The 16,202-nt window shown below is 32.9% G+C and overlaps 1 protein-coding gene across 4 annotated transcripts; it reads right to left on the bottom strand.

Moving 5' to 3' along the window:
* Window positions 1-9,359: 9,359 nt before the first annotated feature.
* Window positions 9,360-13,189, bottom strand: LOC130938166 (BAG family molecular chaperone regulator 1-like). Of its 4 annotated transcripts, none has more exons than XM_057867134.1 (5): window positions 12,315-13,189; window positions 11,165-11,421; window positions 10,702-10,848; window positions 10,345-10,541; window positions 9,360-9,735 (listed from the first exon to the last, which is right to left on the bottom strand). In XM_057867134.1, exons 1-4 carry the CDS (start codon window positions 12,538-12,540, stop codon window positions 10,389-10,391), a joined length of 783 nt encoding a protein of 260 aa, XP_057723117.1. In that variant the 5' UTR covers window positions 12,541-13,189; the 3' UTR covers window positions 9,360-9,735; window positions 10,345-10,388. The 4 variants fall into 4 exon arrangements, with proteins under 4 accessions (XP_057723117.1, XP_057723119.1, XP_057723118.1 ...); XM_057867135.1 differs by lacking the exon at window positions 9,360-9,735 and having other exon boundaries at window positions 9,757-10,541; window positions 12,315-12,540; window positions 12,660-13,189; XM_057867137.1 differs by lacking the exon at window positions 9,360-9,735 and having other exon boundaries at window positions 10,457-10,541; window positions 10,710-10,848.
* Between the last annotated feature and the right edge of the window lie 3,013 nt (window positions 13,190-16,202).

Below are 16,202 nucleotides of genomic sequence, written 5' to 3'. Positions count from 1 at the left end.
TCTTTTTGGACCACAAGAGTCTCATGTATATCTTTGATCAGAAAGAGCCCAACATGCGCTAAAGAAGATGGATGGAGTTACTGAAGGATTATGACTTTGAGTTAAGTTATCACCCCAGGAAGGCTAACATTGTAGCGGATGCCTTAAGTAGGAAGTCATTGACTGTTGCTTGGATGAGGATTAAAGAGGAGGAGTTAGTAAACAAGTTTGTGGAGCTTAAGTTGGATATTGGGAAAATTGACAGAAAAGCCATTTTGAATTAGATGCATATTTTAAGTACCTTCAAAACAGAAATTCAGAGGGCCCAGCAAGACGAGCAGAAGCTTCAAAAAATGTTTCAACCGATTGGGAAGGAGAGACAAGGAGAGTTCACTAAGGATAGCGAAGGGTTATGGGATAAAAGGGAATATCTGTGTACCAGATGTTGGGAATTTGAGGCAAGGATTGATGTCGGAAGCTCATAACAGCGGATTCTCTATTCATCCAAGAAGTACAAAGATGTATCACGATTTGAAAAAAATTTTTTAGTGACCTAGAATGAAGGGTGATGTAGCTTCACTTGTGTCCAAGTGTCTGACGTGTCAGAAGGTGAAGATAGAGCAACAGAGACTGTCGAGAATGCTACACCCTCTTAAGATTCCTCAATGGATATGGGAATGAGTGGCTATGGATTTTGTAACGGGTTTCCGAGGACTAGGTCAGGATTTAATGCAGTTTGGGTGATCGTTGATCGCTTAACCAAGTTCGCTCACTTTCTGCCTATCTGAGTGAACTATTCATTGGAGGAATTGGCGAAATTGTACATTAAAGAGTTAGTGAGGTTGCACGGTGTACCAACGATGATAGTTTCAGATCGGGATCCCCGATTCACATTAACATTTTGAGGAGCATTTTAGAGAGCTTTTGGTATGAGACTGTGTTTCAGCACGACATATCATCCACAAACTGACGAACAGTTGAAAAGAACTATACAGATATTGCAGGATATGCTAAGGGCATATGTGTTAGATCAACCAGGAAGTTGGGACCGTTACATGCCATTAGTGGAGTTTACATACAACAATAGCTTTTATGCGAGCATTGGGACGGCTCTATTTAAGGCATTGTATGGACGAAAGTGTCAGTCTCTACTGCGTTGGTATGAAACGGGAGAATCAAGTATGTTGGGACCGGATTTAGTAGCAGAGACCACTGAGAAAATCAAGCAAATTTGAACTCAAATCCTAATTGCACAGAGCCGACAACAGAGTTATGCGGATTAAAGGAGAAAACCATTAGAGTTTGAAGAAGGTGAACACGTATTTCTGAAGATTACTCTGATAACTGGGATTGGTAGAGCGATCAAAACAAAGAAATTAAACCCGAGGTATATTGGACCGTTCAAGATGTTAAGGCGAGTCGGGCCAATGGCTTATCAAGTAGCTTTACCGCCAGTTTATCTAGCCTACATGACGTATTCCATGTGTCATAACTTTGTAAGTATATATTGGATGCGGCTCATGTGTTAGAGCCTGAATCAGCTGAGTTGAAGGAGAATTTGACATTTCAAGTCACGCCAGTGAAGATTGATGACACTAATATGAAAAAGCTGCGCGGAAAAGAAGTTCTGTAGGTAAAGGTAGCCTGGAAGAGAGTTGGAATGGAAGAGAACACTTGGAAATTAAAGTCAGAGATGCAGAAGGATTATCCCAAGTTATTCTCAAGTAATTCGTAAATTTTAGGGACAAAATTGGTTTAATTATTCTATTGGTCCTTATAGTTTCGTGAAATTTTCAATTAGGTCCCTATACTTTTTTTTCCTTTTAATTGAGTACTTGTACCAATTTTTTTTTAATTGGGTCCCTACATTTTTTTTCCTTTTATTTGGGTCCCTGCACCAATTTATTTTAGTTAGATCCCTATAAAATTAAGCCGATTATTGCTAAGAGGGACCTATTTGAAAAAAAATTGGTGCAGGGACCCAATTAAAAGGAAAAAAAGTATAGGGATGTAATTGAAAATTTCGCGAAACTATAGGGACCAACAGAGTAATTAAACCAATTTCTAATTTGGTAGGGAGAATGTAAGAACCAAAAGTTATTAACCATTTAATCAAAATAAAATAATAAATTAATTGTCCATAATAGGTTCAAAAATTTAGACATCTTAATTAGAAAATTTAAAGGTGAGATTTGAATTTAGTAAATTTTTCCAAGTGGGAGAATGTAATTGTCTGTGGGAAAATTTGTGTAAAAATGCGTACCGATAAATTAGCCAGCAGTACTGGCTTAAGTCTATCTAGTATTACGAGAGAGAAAATAAATCTGTAAAAAAACTTGGGAAAATGTTTAAAGTTAAAATCGGGCGTTAATTCTAAAGATTTTGGCTCAAAGTTGGGCCAAACGAATGAAAAACGCTAAGCGGTTAGACCGGAGACAAGTTGGACCCAAGTTCAACATATAAATACCCAATTAAAGAACCCATTCAGTACATTCCACACTTAGAGAGGGAGGAACCAGCTGAAGTGAAGGGGAAAAGAGAAACCCCTTAAATGCTATTTACATTCTTTTTCATTTGCTCATAACTTGAGCTACGGTACTCCGATTTGGATGCCATTTATGGCCACGCGTAGCTCTCACCGAGCCCATCATTTCTAAATTAACAAAGTTGGTAAGAACTTCAATTTCATACTCCTTTCCTCTACCCTAATAGTTTCAAAGATTTGGGTATAGGTATTGAGTGGATTCTTTGATTTTGGTTGTTTAAGGATGATCTAGCATTGGATTATGTTGGGTTTTGCCCCTAATACCATTGGATAAGATAAGTCTCTTTGAAACCCCTGTAGTTTGGTATATTTGTGAGTCTTAGATATTAATTAAGGTAAATTGAATGTGTATAGCTTGAATTTGGTGATTTTAGATGTTGATTTGACTACTTGGAGCATTGGGTTTGAGTTTGGAGACATGTTTTTTACTTGAAAGCTTGTTTGGAATCGTTTTGGGTGTTTTATGTATGTTGGGAATCGGTCAAGGTTTGGTTTCGATTTTCTTTAGTTAATGTGTAATATTTCGTGAAACTTAAGCTAGTGAACCTTAGGATAAGATTGAATTTGATTGTTGATGAGTTTGTTCATTGATGATGAATGTTGATGATTATTAATATTAATGATGAATATTGATGAAAATAGATGTTAATGAGTATTGATGATGATAAGTGATTAATGATGCTTATGAAGAGTTGGATTTGTGTAAAAGTGTTGAGATTGTAGTTTGGGTTTGAAAATTGTTGATTTTGTTGAACTATGAGTGGAAGAGATAAAATGCTTAAAGTGTATTTGAGTAGTAAATTGTAGTTTGTAGTAGTGTTTTGATGCTGATTTTGAGTATGTTTGAATTTGGTTTGGGTTGAAGTCTTGAAAAACTAGAGAACTTTGTCAATTTTGGTAAAACTTTGTTTTTGATAAACTTTGACGAGGCATAACTTGGCCTCCTAACCCTCAATTCTGATAAAACTTGATTTAAATAAAAGTTGGATTTGAGAGATTTAGAATGTTGGAAGAACCAGTGGAAAATGTTTTAAAACGAAAAAGATATACACATTTAAAGTTTTGGGCAAAAATCTGAATTTCGAAGCTTTTAAAAATTCTCTAAGGTTTTCAAGGCACGCGTACACGGACAGTGCACGTGACGCGGGGATTGGATGCTGCCAAGCACTCTCCCGTATGCGACACTGGCATGCATACTGATGAGCGGATATTTTATACGCTTTTTGACATCATTTTCACATAGTATTTAGCATGTTTTGTTTAAGTTTTATTATATTTTCATAAATTTTAGTGTAAAATTCACATTTTTGGATTCTACTATGATTTTTTGTGTTTTATGGTGATTTCAGGTATTTTTTGGCTGAAATTTGAGAGTTTTGACAAAGTCTGATTCAGATGCAAGGAAAGCGTAGCAAATGCTGTCAGGATCTGACCTCGGTGCATTCAAGCAAGCATTTTTGGAGCTATGGATATTCAAATGGAGCGTTCTCAATGACTATGAAAATCTAACATCCAGGGCTTTCCAGCAATATAAAATAGTCCATACTTGTCTTTGGAGATGAAGGCCCAAAACTAGCGTTCATCGCCAGCCATCTACCCCCTTCCTGGCGTTGGATGCCCAAAAGGGAGCAACTGGCATCCAACGCCCATAGGGGAGTCCAAAGGGGGCGTTCAATGCCCAAGAGCCCTACTAGCACATGGAGACACCCTTAGCTCAGCCCAAACACTCATCAAGTGGACCCCGAAAGTGGATTTTCGCAGTACAAGCCTAAGCCTATCATATTTCTATAATCATTACTTATTAGATTAGTATATATAGGACAAGATCACTCTTGTTTTAGGATCTTCGTCCACCATAGAACATTATTTCATATTTTTGAGTTCTTTTTTACCGTATGAGCCACTAAAACTCCTAGGTTAAGGTTAGGAGCTCTGATGAGTTTTATGAATTAATAAAAGTACTACTGTTCTATTTCAATTCGCGTTTGATTCTCTTCTAAGATGTATCTTCGTTCTTCAACCTTATGAATGAGTTAAACCGTCACAAGTTATCTCTATTCTATATGGGTTCAGCGAGCGTCTTTCATCGGATATCAATGAACCACTAGCTTGAAGATACAGCTCTTAGACGGCTAATCCACAACTTCGTTGAGGACTTCTCGAGACATCAATTCAGGGTAGGTATGGGGAGATTAGATTCTTTGTGGTAAAGGCTAGAACCAAGGTGCATCATTCTCTGATACGGAAGATTCGACCTTGTCTGTGGTGTTTTGAGTAGGATCACCAAGGGAATTAACTACAGGAGCTTCACCCTCATTCAGACTGGATGCATACTAAACCTGGTGTTCATCCTAGAGGAAGATTGGCGGCCTCTCAACCGGCGTTGATCACATACAGCCCGCTATAGAAGAAATCATTAACAGTTGGAGTAGACAGTAAGAAAGTATTGATCCATAAGAACAAAGCATCTTCGAAGCCTTAACCATCTTCTTATCATTGAATTCACAATTACTGAGTAAGGTTATCTTTATTTTACTTTTATGCGTTTAAACAACTACACAAATTGTCTATCCGCCTAACTAAGATTTACAATATAACCACTGTTTGATCCAAGCTGACAATCCTCGTGGGATCGACTCTGACTCACCTCAGGTATTACTTGGACGACCCATTGCACTTGCTGGTTCAGTTGTGCGAAGTTAAATTCCGCGCACCACATACGCGAAAATGGCATTTTTACAGGCATGCGTACACGGCATGTTGCACACGACACGAGCCCCCTGTTTGGTTTTGAGAACTTACGTACGTGAATGGAGCATGCGTATGTGACTTGGGCAAATTTACACCCATGCATACGTGAGATGGGGCATGCATATGCATGGTCCCTGTTTTGCTGAAAACATATTTTTTTACATTTTAATAGTTCCTCTAGCTTTCTAAACTTCTCCAATCTCTATTTAAGACTCATACCTAGTGTTTGGGCTTTGAGACTAGTGAGAATAAGTTAGGTGATTTAAATTTAGTATTTTCTGTTAGTGAGTTTAGAAGACAATGACTTAGGCTTGGGAAGTACTGCGGATAGACTAGTTAAGCCAATTGGTGGAATACTGTTTTGATGATGAACTTGTGAAATTGAGAACTAATGATGGTTATGACGAGTTTGGAACTCGAAAATGAATTATCAACTTGTTGGATACTGAAAGTGATCTCTGAGACTGAATATACATTATTGATATACTGAGATTCATGAGTCGCTTTACGCCTGGCAAGGACGGTGATTAATCTTGCTTGTCGAGGTTGCAATGCCGATGTAAGGACAGTGGTTAATCCTGCATACATTGAGAGTTGGACCGAAAGGCAACATCCCAAGGCAATGTGTCGGGTTGGCAGTTGAACTAATAAGTGATATCACAGCCAATAGGACAGGCATTCATCATGTGCATCTTCTATGTGTTTGCTTGCTTTGCCTATTGCATCTTTTGTCTAGATGTATAACATACTTACTTGCTTCTTAAATTACCTACTGTATATGTATATTACTTGTATTTTACTTGCTTGCATCTACCAGTACTTTCTGCTAGGATTGAGGAGGTTTGGTAGGCGGTGGCGATGGGATTGCATGAAGGATAGGATGGCGAAGGCTGTGGGACAATGGTGTTTTTGTTAGTTTAGAATTCCTTAAGTTAGATTATCCTGTTATTGGTTTAAGTTACATATTTCTTTAAGCTTGAATACTTGTATCGATGTGAAGTTCTAGGATTGTCTTTGGTGTCCCGGAACCTTATATCTATCTATTGGGCACTATTATCATTATAAGAACCTCCGGTTCTTATACCATATGTTGTTGTTATTTTTCAGATGCAGGTCGCAACCCACCTCGATGAGTTTGCAGGATTGTGACAGAGTGAATGATCTCTTGTTATCTTTTTTTTCTTTTGCCTATTTTGCTTTAGTATTTCTCTTACTTTTGTATATTGTATCTTCTTACCTTAGAGGATTATTTTGAGAGACATGATGTTGCTGTTTAACTTCAAAAACTCTGTTTTATTCTGTTTGAGCTAGCCGGCCTAAATTCCGCAAGCTGTGACTAGTTTTCTTTTGTATACTTTATATATATGTACCTTGATTATCTTGTATTTATGATCCTTTTCTTATCTTTACGTGTTTGTTTATCGTGTGTAATGCTTCGTGCTTTTGTATCTCTGTTTCTGCGTCTTTGAGCTATATATCATTCATCGGGCTTCTAACATATTATATTCTTGAGTATATATTATAGTATGAGTTTTAAAACTATCGTGGCGCTTTGCTATCCTTTTCTTTATGGCTAAAGGTAAGGTTTAGAGTGATAGGGTGTTACATATTGCGAGACCTTTTTTATGTTTTATATGGGCTTGCATTGTTATTACAAACTGAACTGTGATTCTCATATTTTATGAATTCCAGTTGTAGAAAATCCGAAAATTTGTTCTATGGCAAATCAGGTTCTTAAGTATAAAAGTCCATGATATTATATATGTATAATGTTGATAATATTATATATTATATATTATAAAATGGTAAAGAATAAATATACACAAAAATATCTATCAAATTAATTGTATCTTAGTTCCTAACTTTTTATATTTAAAAAGGTATATCCTATATTTTTATTTTTATATATTTAATTTAAATTAGATATATCATATTAGTATCCTATAAAAATATATAATTTATGATAAAAAGACAAATGGGGTGCTAATTAGACACAATCCAAGTTAAATATAAAGAGGTTTGTTTATCTCTAAATGCTAGAGAGGTTAATCGTTTTTGTAGCACGGGTTCATTGTATGAGCACATGTGCTTTTGAGGATAAAGCCATTTGATATTATTGTGATGCATTAACTTTGTTTGTTAGAGATATTGGGCTTGTTTCATTTATGATGTTTGTATCTAACACATTAACCGGTCCAAAAAATAAAAAAAAAAGAATTGAGTGGGATTATGAGTTAAACATGTTGGACTTAATATTTCTCAAACCCTAATTATTTTGAGGTAAAGAGGTATAAAATAAAAGTAATATTCTATTCTTTTTAGTAGTCAATAGTATCTACTCTCTCAACTTATCTTTTTTAGCAACATCTTTTCTCTTGCTCTCTTTCTTTCTTTCTCATCTATGCTTTTTTTTAGGTTTCTTTCAATTTTTTTGAATAATATTGTGATAATTTAAGGTGATATTTTTATCCTTTAACTTTCATTTTTAATTTCTAAGCTTTTCTAAAAAAATCCTAAAACGACATTGTATAATATGGAGATTTTTCTTTTTTTTAAAAAAATGGCTGAAAATTTTGATTTGGTTCGACTGACCGATTTTCAATTGATTTAGTAATTTCATAGCATTTCTTTTTCCTGACGTTTTTACACTATAAATTGAATTGCAAAAGATGAAAGTTCTTAGTGCCAATTGAACAAGTTTGACCAAATAATCTGGTCCAGTTTTCAGAACCTTAATCCCAATAACAAGGCGGTAAAGCCACTATACTTGAGAAAGATCTTTTTTTGGAGCTTGTTTAAACAGTAAGATCCACAGCAATATTTGCAGTCTGTTGAATAAGCATTACATTTGTAGTCCAATTTCTCTGAATAAGATCTTTAATTTTTATAAGCAAATCTTTATCTTTCCTGAATATTAGAGACACTTCTTACAGAATTAGGATTTAATATATTTTTCTTAGACAGTTGTTTAGACTTTCACAGCTGGTCCTTCAAATAGTTAAAAAGTCATGATTTTCTTTTTATAGCTGGAATTTAGTCGATTTACAGGGTCCGAAACAATACTAGTGAACTTTAAAATAAGAAATGAGTAGTCTATTTTATTCGACACCTTTACTCGAGATTTTCTTGGACTTCAATTCACTTAGGAATTTTCTTTATTTTTCCTGCAAAACACATAAAATTTCTTTTAAAAAAAAATCCTAAATTATGCAAATGCCCTATCATTCTCAAATAGGACCTAATGGTTAATGGGCATTTTTTCTTCGCGACATATGAACATAAATAACGGGTAGTTTATTTATAAGCATAGTTTTGAAAATAAATTTTGAACTGTTCTGATTATTAATTCATCTATTTAGAGATTCAGTCAACTGGAATTCAATTGAGATATTCAAATTATAATAAAATAATATATAAAATTATAAATAAATATACAAAATATAAATATATTTTAGTATAAATTTAAAAAATAAACAATGTTATTATATATTACATCTGTACAAAAATCCTTAATATCGCATATTATATATTATAGAATTATTAAGAATAATATACACAAACAGATCAACTTAATTGTATCTTAGATCTTAGCTTTTTTTATTTGAAAAAATATATTCTGTATTTTTTATTTTTAATATATATTTAATTTAAATTAGATATGTTATATTAGTATCTTACAAAAATATATAATTTATGATAAAAGACATATTGGATGCTAATTAAATCCAGCTCACATTAACCAATTTGGGTTGGTCGAGTGGTCAGCTCACTCGTCTGCTCAATCAAGTGTCAGGAGTTTGAACCCCGCCTTGTGTATGCAACAACTCATTGGTCAGCGGCAGACCTTTAAATGTAGCTCAGATCTGCGACGGATTAGTTCTTAACCTGTTGGGTTGGGAGATACCGTTTGGGTAAACCAAAAAAAAATGCAGCTCACATTAAATATAAAGAGATTTGTTTTGCTCTGGGTGCTAGAGAGGTTAATTGTGTTTTGAGGAAAGGTTAACTGCATGGGCACATGTGTTTCGAAGGATAAAATCGATATTATTGTGATACATTAACATTGTTTGTTAGAGATATCGGACTTGTTTCATTGAAGGTGTTTCTATCTAAAACATTAACCAGGTCAAAAAAGATAAATTGAGTGGGCTTTCCAGTTAAACATGTTGGACCTCATACTCCTCCAATCCAATCCCAATCCTTATTATTTGAGGTGTGGAGGAGTAAAATAAAAGTAATACTCTACTCTTTCACCAGCCAGTAGCATCTACTCTTCTCTGCTTGTCTTTTTCAGCAGTCTCTCTCTCTCTCTCTCCATTTGTTCGACCAACAGGTTCAGCAGTTTGATGTCGGTTTTTCTCTTGGCGGTTTTGTATTGTAAATCAAATTGCCAAAGCTAGCAGTTTTCAATGGAATCAATTTGATTTTCAGAACCTTGTTCATTAGTGATGAATTTGTGGCTACAAAAATAGTTAGGCAGAACTACATGTTAATAATAAGTAGTTGATCAAGTGAAAAACTGTCTGATACATTATTGTTTTATCACATTCACGTGTAACAACAAAACTGTACATTCACTCATAAAAATAAAAAATAAATAAAAAAAACTGTATATTCAGTCATTTACTAGTTAGTCTCAGATATTCAAAAGAATTGTTTAAAATACTTAGAGAAAAATCTAAAACAGCCTCTAACGATTACCTCAAAAGACAACGAGGCCTTTGACAAAAAAAATACCAATCCGACGTCTGAACTTTACTTTTATGAGACAGATTAGCTCCTGTACCAAAAAAAGTCATTGTATTTTTTTTAGTACAGAAGCTAATCAATTCTAAAAAAAATATCAGAGGCCGGATTTAGTATTTTTTTTGGAAGTCGTGTTATCCTTTCGAGATAATTGTCAGGAGTCGAGTGGGGTATTCACTCTACTTAGAGAATTAAAACCTTTTTTGCAGGCATATTGGAAAATGAAACAAGAACTACCCATTAATTATTGCTAGTAAGAAACTAGTAGCTTCTGGAATTAAGTTATAGCCCAATAATATAATTGAGAGAAGAAAAAGCGTTACATGAAGGGAAGAGAAGAAGCTAGTAATTAAGATATTTAATAGCCTCAATCAAAAGTTTCCCATTTTGTTGTTACAACAACGGAGTCCCAATGTTTTAGTTGTTGCTCCTCCACTGCTTTAATTTTTTGAGGCACGTTTTTTTCCCTTTTCATCTTCAATGTATCAAGAGTCTCAATATGCTTCTGAACTCTCCTAACCTTCACACACACACACACACACATATATATATCATTTTTAATTTTCGAAATGCTCAACGTAACTAACGAACATACATAAGATGACATAATAAATAATTAGTATATATCAATTCATGGATTAATATTGCATCTACGAAAATCTATCTTAATTAGTAATCACCTGCTCACTTTTTTGTAATTTCAGGTCCCCCTCAGCGAAAATTTCATTCAATGTAATCAATATTCTCATCAGATTTTCTGTCAAACTCTCTATATGCAACTCTGCTACAACCTCGCCTGTAGAAGCACCAGCTTCCAAAGCTGAAACCTACTTAATTTTATTACATTAAAGTCATTCATTCCAATGAAAAAAGAAAAAAGAAAAAAGAAAAAAAAGGTAAAACCCGATTTTATCTCTCCAAAATTCAAAGATTATTTGCTAACTATTTATTTTATTGTGTTTAAAAATTTAAAATATCATTTAGTAATTGAGCTATCAATTTTGTCCTCAAAATATTAGTTCGCTAGAAAGAACTAACTTTTCATGTATAACGAAAAATGTTATGAATATTTGATGGAATAATATTATTTTGAGAAGTGGACATAAAAATATGCATATAAAGTTGTAAGATTAGATTAGATACCTTGTGAGCAAGTGGTTGAACCTGGTGATTAATTTCCTTCAAGGATTTTGAGGCTTTCTCCTTCTTTGCAATTCTTAAGGTCTCAAGCATCCTTCTTTCTCTGCTCTCAATTTTCTCAAAAAGCACCAACTTTGATCCATCTCTGACTCTTTCAACGTCCAAATATGATTTTGAATCTCTCTCTTTCTTCTTAAACATTAACTTTTGATCCTGAGCATGCAACCCTGTACGTTCTCTCAACATCTTCTTCAGTTCCCCTGCACCCCAAAATGAACCATGCATAACCCAAAACAACTCATCATCATCGTTATAAAATGAAACACATTATAATTGTTCCCAGACATGAAATATTAAGACAGACGATATAATAGAGAAATTAAAATATTATTTGTTTAATATTATATTATCTTATTCATCACCCAGAGAATAAATATTAATAGGTAAATGATTCAACAACATTGGATTAAATAAATTCTTATAGCATATTAAAATTGAGACTAGATGAGTCTAACTCCGTTCTAAAAATTATATTCTTGGCATATATATAATTTATAATAGTCTAACAAAATATAAAATCTTGAGACATAATATTAAAATTTGTCTCCAAACTAAGGATGCATTATTTGTATTTGTATATTTTTTTTTTGTGAAGAAAAAAAATGAAAATAATAAAATTTTATTTTTTTAATTTTATTTCTTATTTTTCCATTCACAAAATCAACAAAATTTTAAAAAATAAAATAAAATAAAAACTCAAACCAAAATAAATTTATATTTTTAGCTTTGCTTTCTTTTCCAAAGAAGTTAAATCTCCTAAACATAGCAAAAGAGAACTTTAAAATTTACATTTACCAAAACTTGCATGCTAACTAATACAAAATTCGTGATACGAATTTGTCTTGAAACGTATTTAGTTTGTATTTTTATTTTTTAATTTGATTTTTTGTGCCTTTTATTTTTGGAATTTTATAAAAAAAATTTAAGAGGTATAAAAAAAAATTTTCACCAAACTTTGAAAATAAAAAATATTAAAAATAAAAATAAGAACATATAGCAAAAGTATTTTAAGATTTTATATTTCCATCTTCTCCAAATAAGTTAAGTCTCCTAAACATAGGAAAAGAGAATAACTTTTGAAATCTGCATTTACCAAAACTTGCATGCGAACTAATACGAAGTTCGTGATAAGCAGATCCATATTTCACTTTAACCATGATGGTGGACATTGCAGCCGAATCGGAGTTTCGATCCGAGTTTGAATCACGCTTCTGAACAAGCATTCCACCTGGCCTTAATTCACATTCATGACCGGATTTCTTACCCTTAGAAAACATGTTGTTGCTGCTCATCGTTGTTGTTTCTTTATTGTGTGACATCTTTGAAGGAAAGAATATATTGTTAGAATTTCAAGCCTAATTTGAATCTCTCCAATAAACAATTTAGGTACTACTATTCCCTTGTGTAAGAGAACAAGAAGAAATTAAGAAAGAACAACCTTAGCAAACCAAAAAGCCTCTTACACATAACATGTTGCAATTGATGAAAAGGAAAGTTGAGTGAAATTAAAGTAAATCTATAGAACCTTGTATTGAGGGTTTATTAGTAGTCGGTGGAAGATAAATAAGAAAGAAAAACGACCCAGAAATACAAGAATAAGGGAAAAGAATAGTAGAGAAAAGAAATGGGCACCACTTAAAAGTATCAGAATTAGAAGAGAAGAATCTAAAAGGATATGAACAAGTGAAAATTAAAAAGGGAGAAGTAAAGAAGAGAGAGATGGTTGGTTGTCTATTATAGTGAAGGTTTCACCCTGGGAAGTGGGATTTGGTCAAAATTTAATGTGTTGTATGGTTTTTTTGACATAAGAATTGAGGAAGAAGGAAATTTTAATGAGGAGATAAAGGGCACAATAAATTTTGCTGTTTTTGCTCTTCTTTTTCTTCTGTTTCACCTTTAGTAGATGAATGCATACATGTAGTTAAATGTCGGTGAGAATATGAGAACACTAGAGGGGAAAAAAGAATGAAGAACACTGAACAGTGGTTGGAGTTTCAAACTAGTGTTATTCTTAATATTTAAATTTGTTATTCTAATTTTGAATTATAACAGATTTTACAGACTCACAACTTTTTTCCTCAACTCGAACTATCTTTTAAAAAAATTGAATTCTAAAGGTAACTTTATTAAGGAAAAATGGCAGACAAAAGTGAATGCAGAAAAAGGTGGAGCCAGTTGTCACTTGTCTGTTTCCTTTGAGATTTCAGGTGGAATAGGAAGTCATTTTATTAGCCGAAAGAAATTAAAAATCATATTCTGTGAGTAATGTTCAGTGAATATTATGTGTGGGATACAATTTTAGTGTACCTCATCAGTTCTCATTTTAATAGCCGCATTGGTTGCTACAAATTTACAGCCATTCTAGGATGGCAATGGTTCCTTACTTAGGTTTGTGGTTGATTTATTTTCATCTTCTTGTTCTAATTAAATTCCATGCCTACTCAGTCTAATCTAATGTAGTATATGCATGCGTTGAACTAGATGCACCATAAAGTGATGATGAGTAGAGTATTATTTCAACGAGAAATTGTTAATTTATTAAATTTAATTTAATGAAACTGTTATTTAAATAATATATTTTTTTTTAAAATGCAAAATAAATTACATCAAGGACAGCAGAATAAAAGTATTTAGAATTGACAGCTTAAATAAATAAAATAGATATTATGACTATTGATTTTACTTTCTTATAAAATTGGATATCTATGATTAAGATTTTCAATTTTTTAAATTGATTAAGTTTTCTAGTTTAATTTTTAAATTTTGTTAAAATTAAAAAATCACTACAACAAATTCGGGCTGAGGCAACCCTTTAAAAACGTTGCCTATAATAAGTAAAAGTGTTGTCTTTGATCAAAAGCAACACTTTCCGACAAAACGCAACGCTTTTTGGGGGGTTGGCTATACGGCCGTTACCTTTGGTCTAAGGCAACGCTTTTGTGTATCAAAGGGAACCCTTTTTATGGCAACCTTCAAAAAGCGTTGCCTTTTCTACAAAAAAAGCAACTCCTCATAAGGGTTGCCTTAGAGGACCCAAACACAACGCTTAGACAAAATTTTATGGCAACACATTTTACAAGTTGTATTTTCTAATACATAAAGCAACACTTGTCCAGGTTTTTTTAAGTTGCCTTTTTATATATTTAAGGCAACACTTGTCCAGGTTTTTTTAAATTGCCTTCTTCATATACATAAAGCAACACTTATCCAAATTTTTTTAAGTTGCCTTTTTCATAGACCTAAAGCAACACTTATTTAAGTTTATTTGCAGTTGTCTTTTTCTAATACCTAAAGCAACACTTTATTGAGTTTTTCTTAGATTCTTTTTTTTTTATATCTAAAGCAATATATTTTTTACCTTTGTTAATGACAATTGAAGGATATATAGCACACACTAATAATATTTAAAAATTTAAATTCAATTTATTCAATATAGGGAGAATAGGCTAATAATATATATTGCATGTATATAGAAAGGTGTTCCAAGTATCAATTAACATATACTTGCTAAGTTACCAAATCAAATAAAAATTAAACATAAGCAAATAAAATACATGTTTTTCTCATGATGAACTTGAACAAAAAAAAAAAAACTAATTTTTTCATTTGAAACCAAAAGGACTTTGTGCTTCACTATTGTGCCAAGAATCGCCTTTATCTCTTCAGAAAACCTCATCCGACTATAAGCAAGTTGTAGCCAAATCTAAATCGACAAAAAAAATATAGTCAAAACATCAGCTTAACAATAACAAGTATACTCAAGTGTTACAACAATTTAGCTATACCTAATCATGATTTGGTATATGAGTCGATGGAGATTGGTCCAGATTCTTAAAATATTAACATGTTTGAGAAAAATATGAATACATTTATTAAATATCCCTCTGAAAAGGAAACTAAGAAATCCTCGAAGATTATAGGATATGAAATAGAGGATTTTCATCTATTTTGTAGTGGGGTGTAAATTGTTTAGATTTTAGTGGGAAAGGCTCCATGTATGTGATTTGTCTAATAGTTTAATGGATGACAGTTCACAGCCGCTTGTTTACAGTGTCACCACAAATGGATGCCTCAGTAACATAAAAGAAATCAAAAGAAAACTCTTAGGAGAGACACTCACTGCTGAAGAGCCAAGAAATGGTTAGGTTCTCCTATCTGTATACTTTGTGCACACAAACATCCACAATAGTCTGAAACTTATTTTTACCTTTTCAAAAACTATGGCCATAAAGATCTACTGAGTTATAATTCTAAAATTTCTCCAACCGTTCAGTTTTGGTGTATCTCCTTATCCTATTCAGTAATCAGTACTATGTATGTATGTTAAATGAAAATAGTAAATTTCAGACAAACCTCGAGTTCAAATGGCCTGATAGCCCTCCGTTACTGTTCTTGGGGTTCAACCTGGGCAACAATGACTCCAGAAAAGCTTGCCCTCCTTTACTAATAAATATCAACAGAGGCAGAAGTTTGGCTTTAGTCCACTCAAATAACTTTATCCATGAAATGATGACAGTGATATAACCATAATGTATTAATTTGAAATTAAGACATTACCGATTATATTCAAATATAAGTACACAATCTTTCATTGATATTGCGTGAAGGGAGCCCAGATTTAGAAGTATCGCATACTCATAAAAGGTAAACTGCAGTGAAATCTAAATTGACAAAAAAAAAATATAATCAAAACATCAGCAATAATATGTTTGAGAATCTAAATTTCTCATTTGGAGGGTGTACATGATAAATAAATGTGACACTCAGATTCAAACATTTAAAACCAGGAATGAATATTACATACAAATATAAATCAATGTATCAAACATTTATGGAAAATGAAAAACATCAAAAAGATCCAATCCCACAGGATAAAACAGAAAGCATAGTTATATCACTAAGATTATGCCTTGGAATTGGCATAGAACAATAATAGCACATGTTCAAGTAATCAACAAGTTAAAGCAATAGTCTAATCTTG

This window comes from Arachis stenosperma, chromosome 1, assembly GCF_014773155.1.
Source record: "Arachis stenosperma cultivar V10309 chromosome 1, arast.V10309.gnm1.PFL2, whole genome shotgun sequence".
NCBI classification, from domain to species: domain Eukaryota; kingdom Viridiplantae; phylum Streptophyta; class Magnoliopsida; order Fabales; family Fabaceae; genus Arachis; species Arachis stenosperma.
This window is presented reverse-complemented; position numbering and strand designations above follow the sequence as displayed.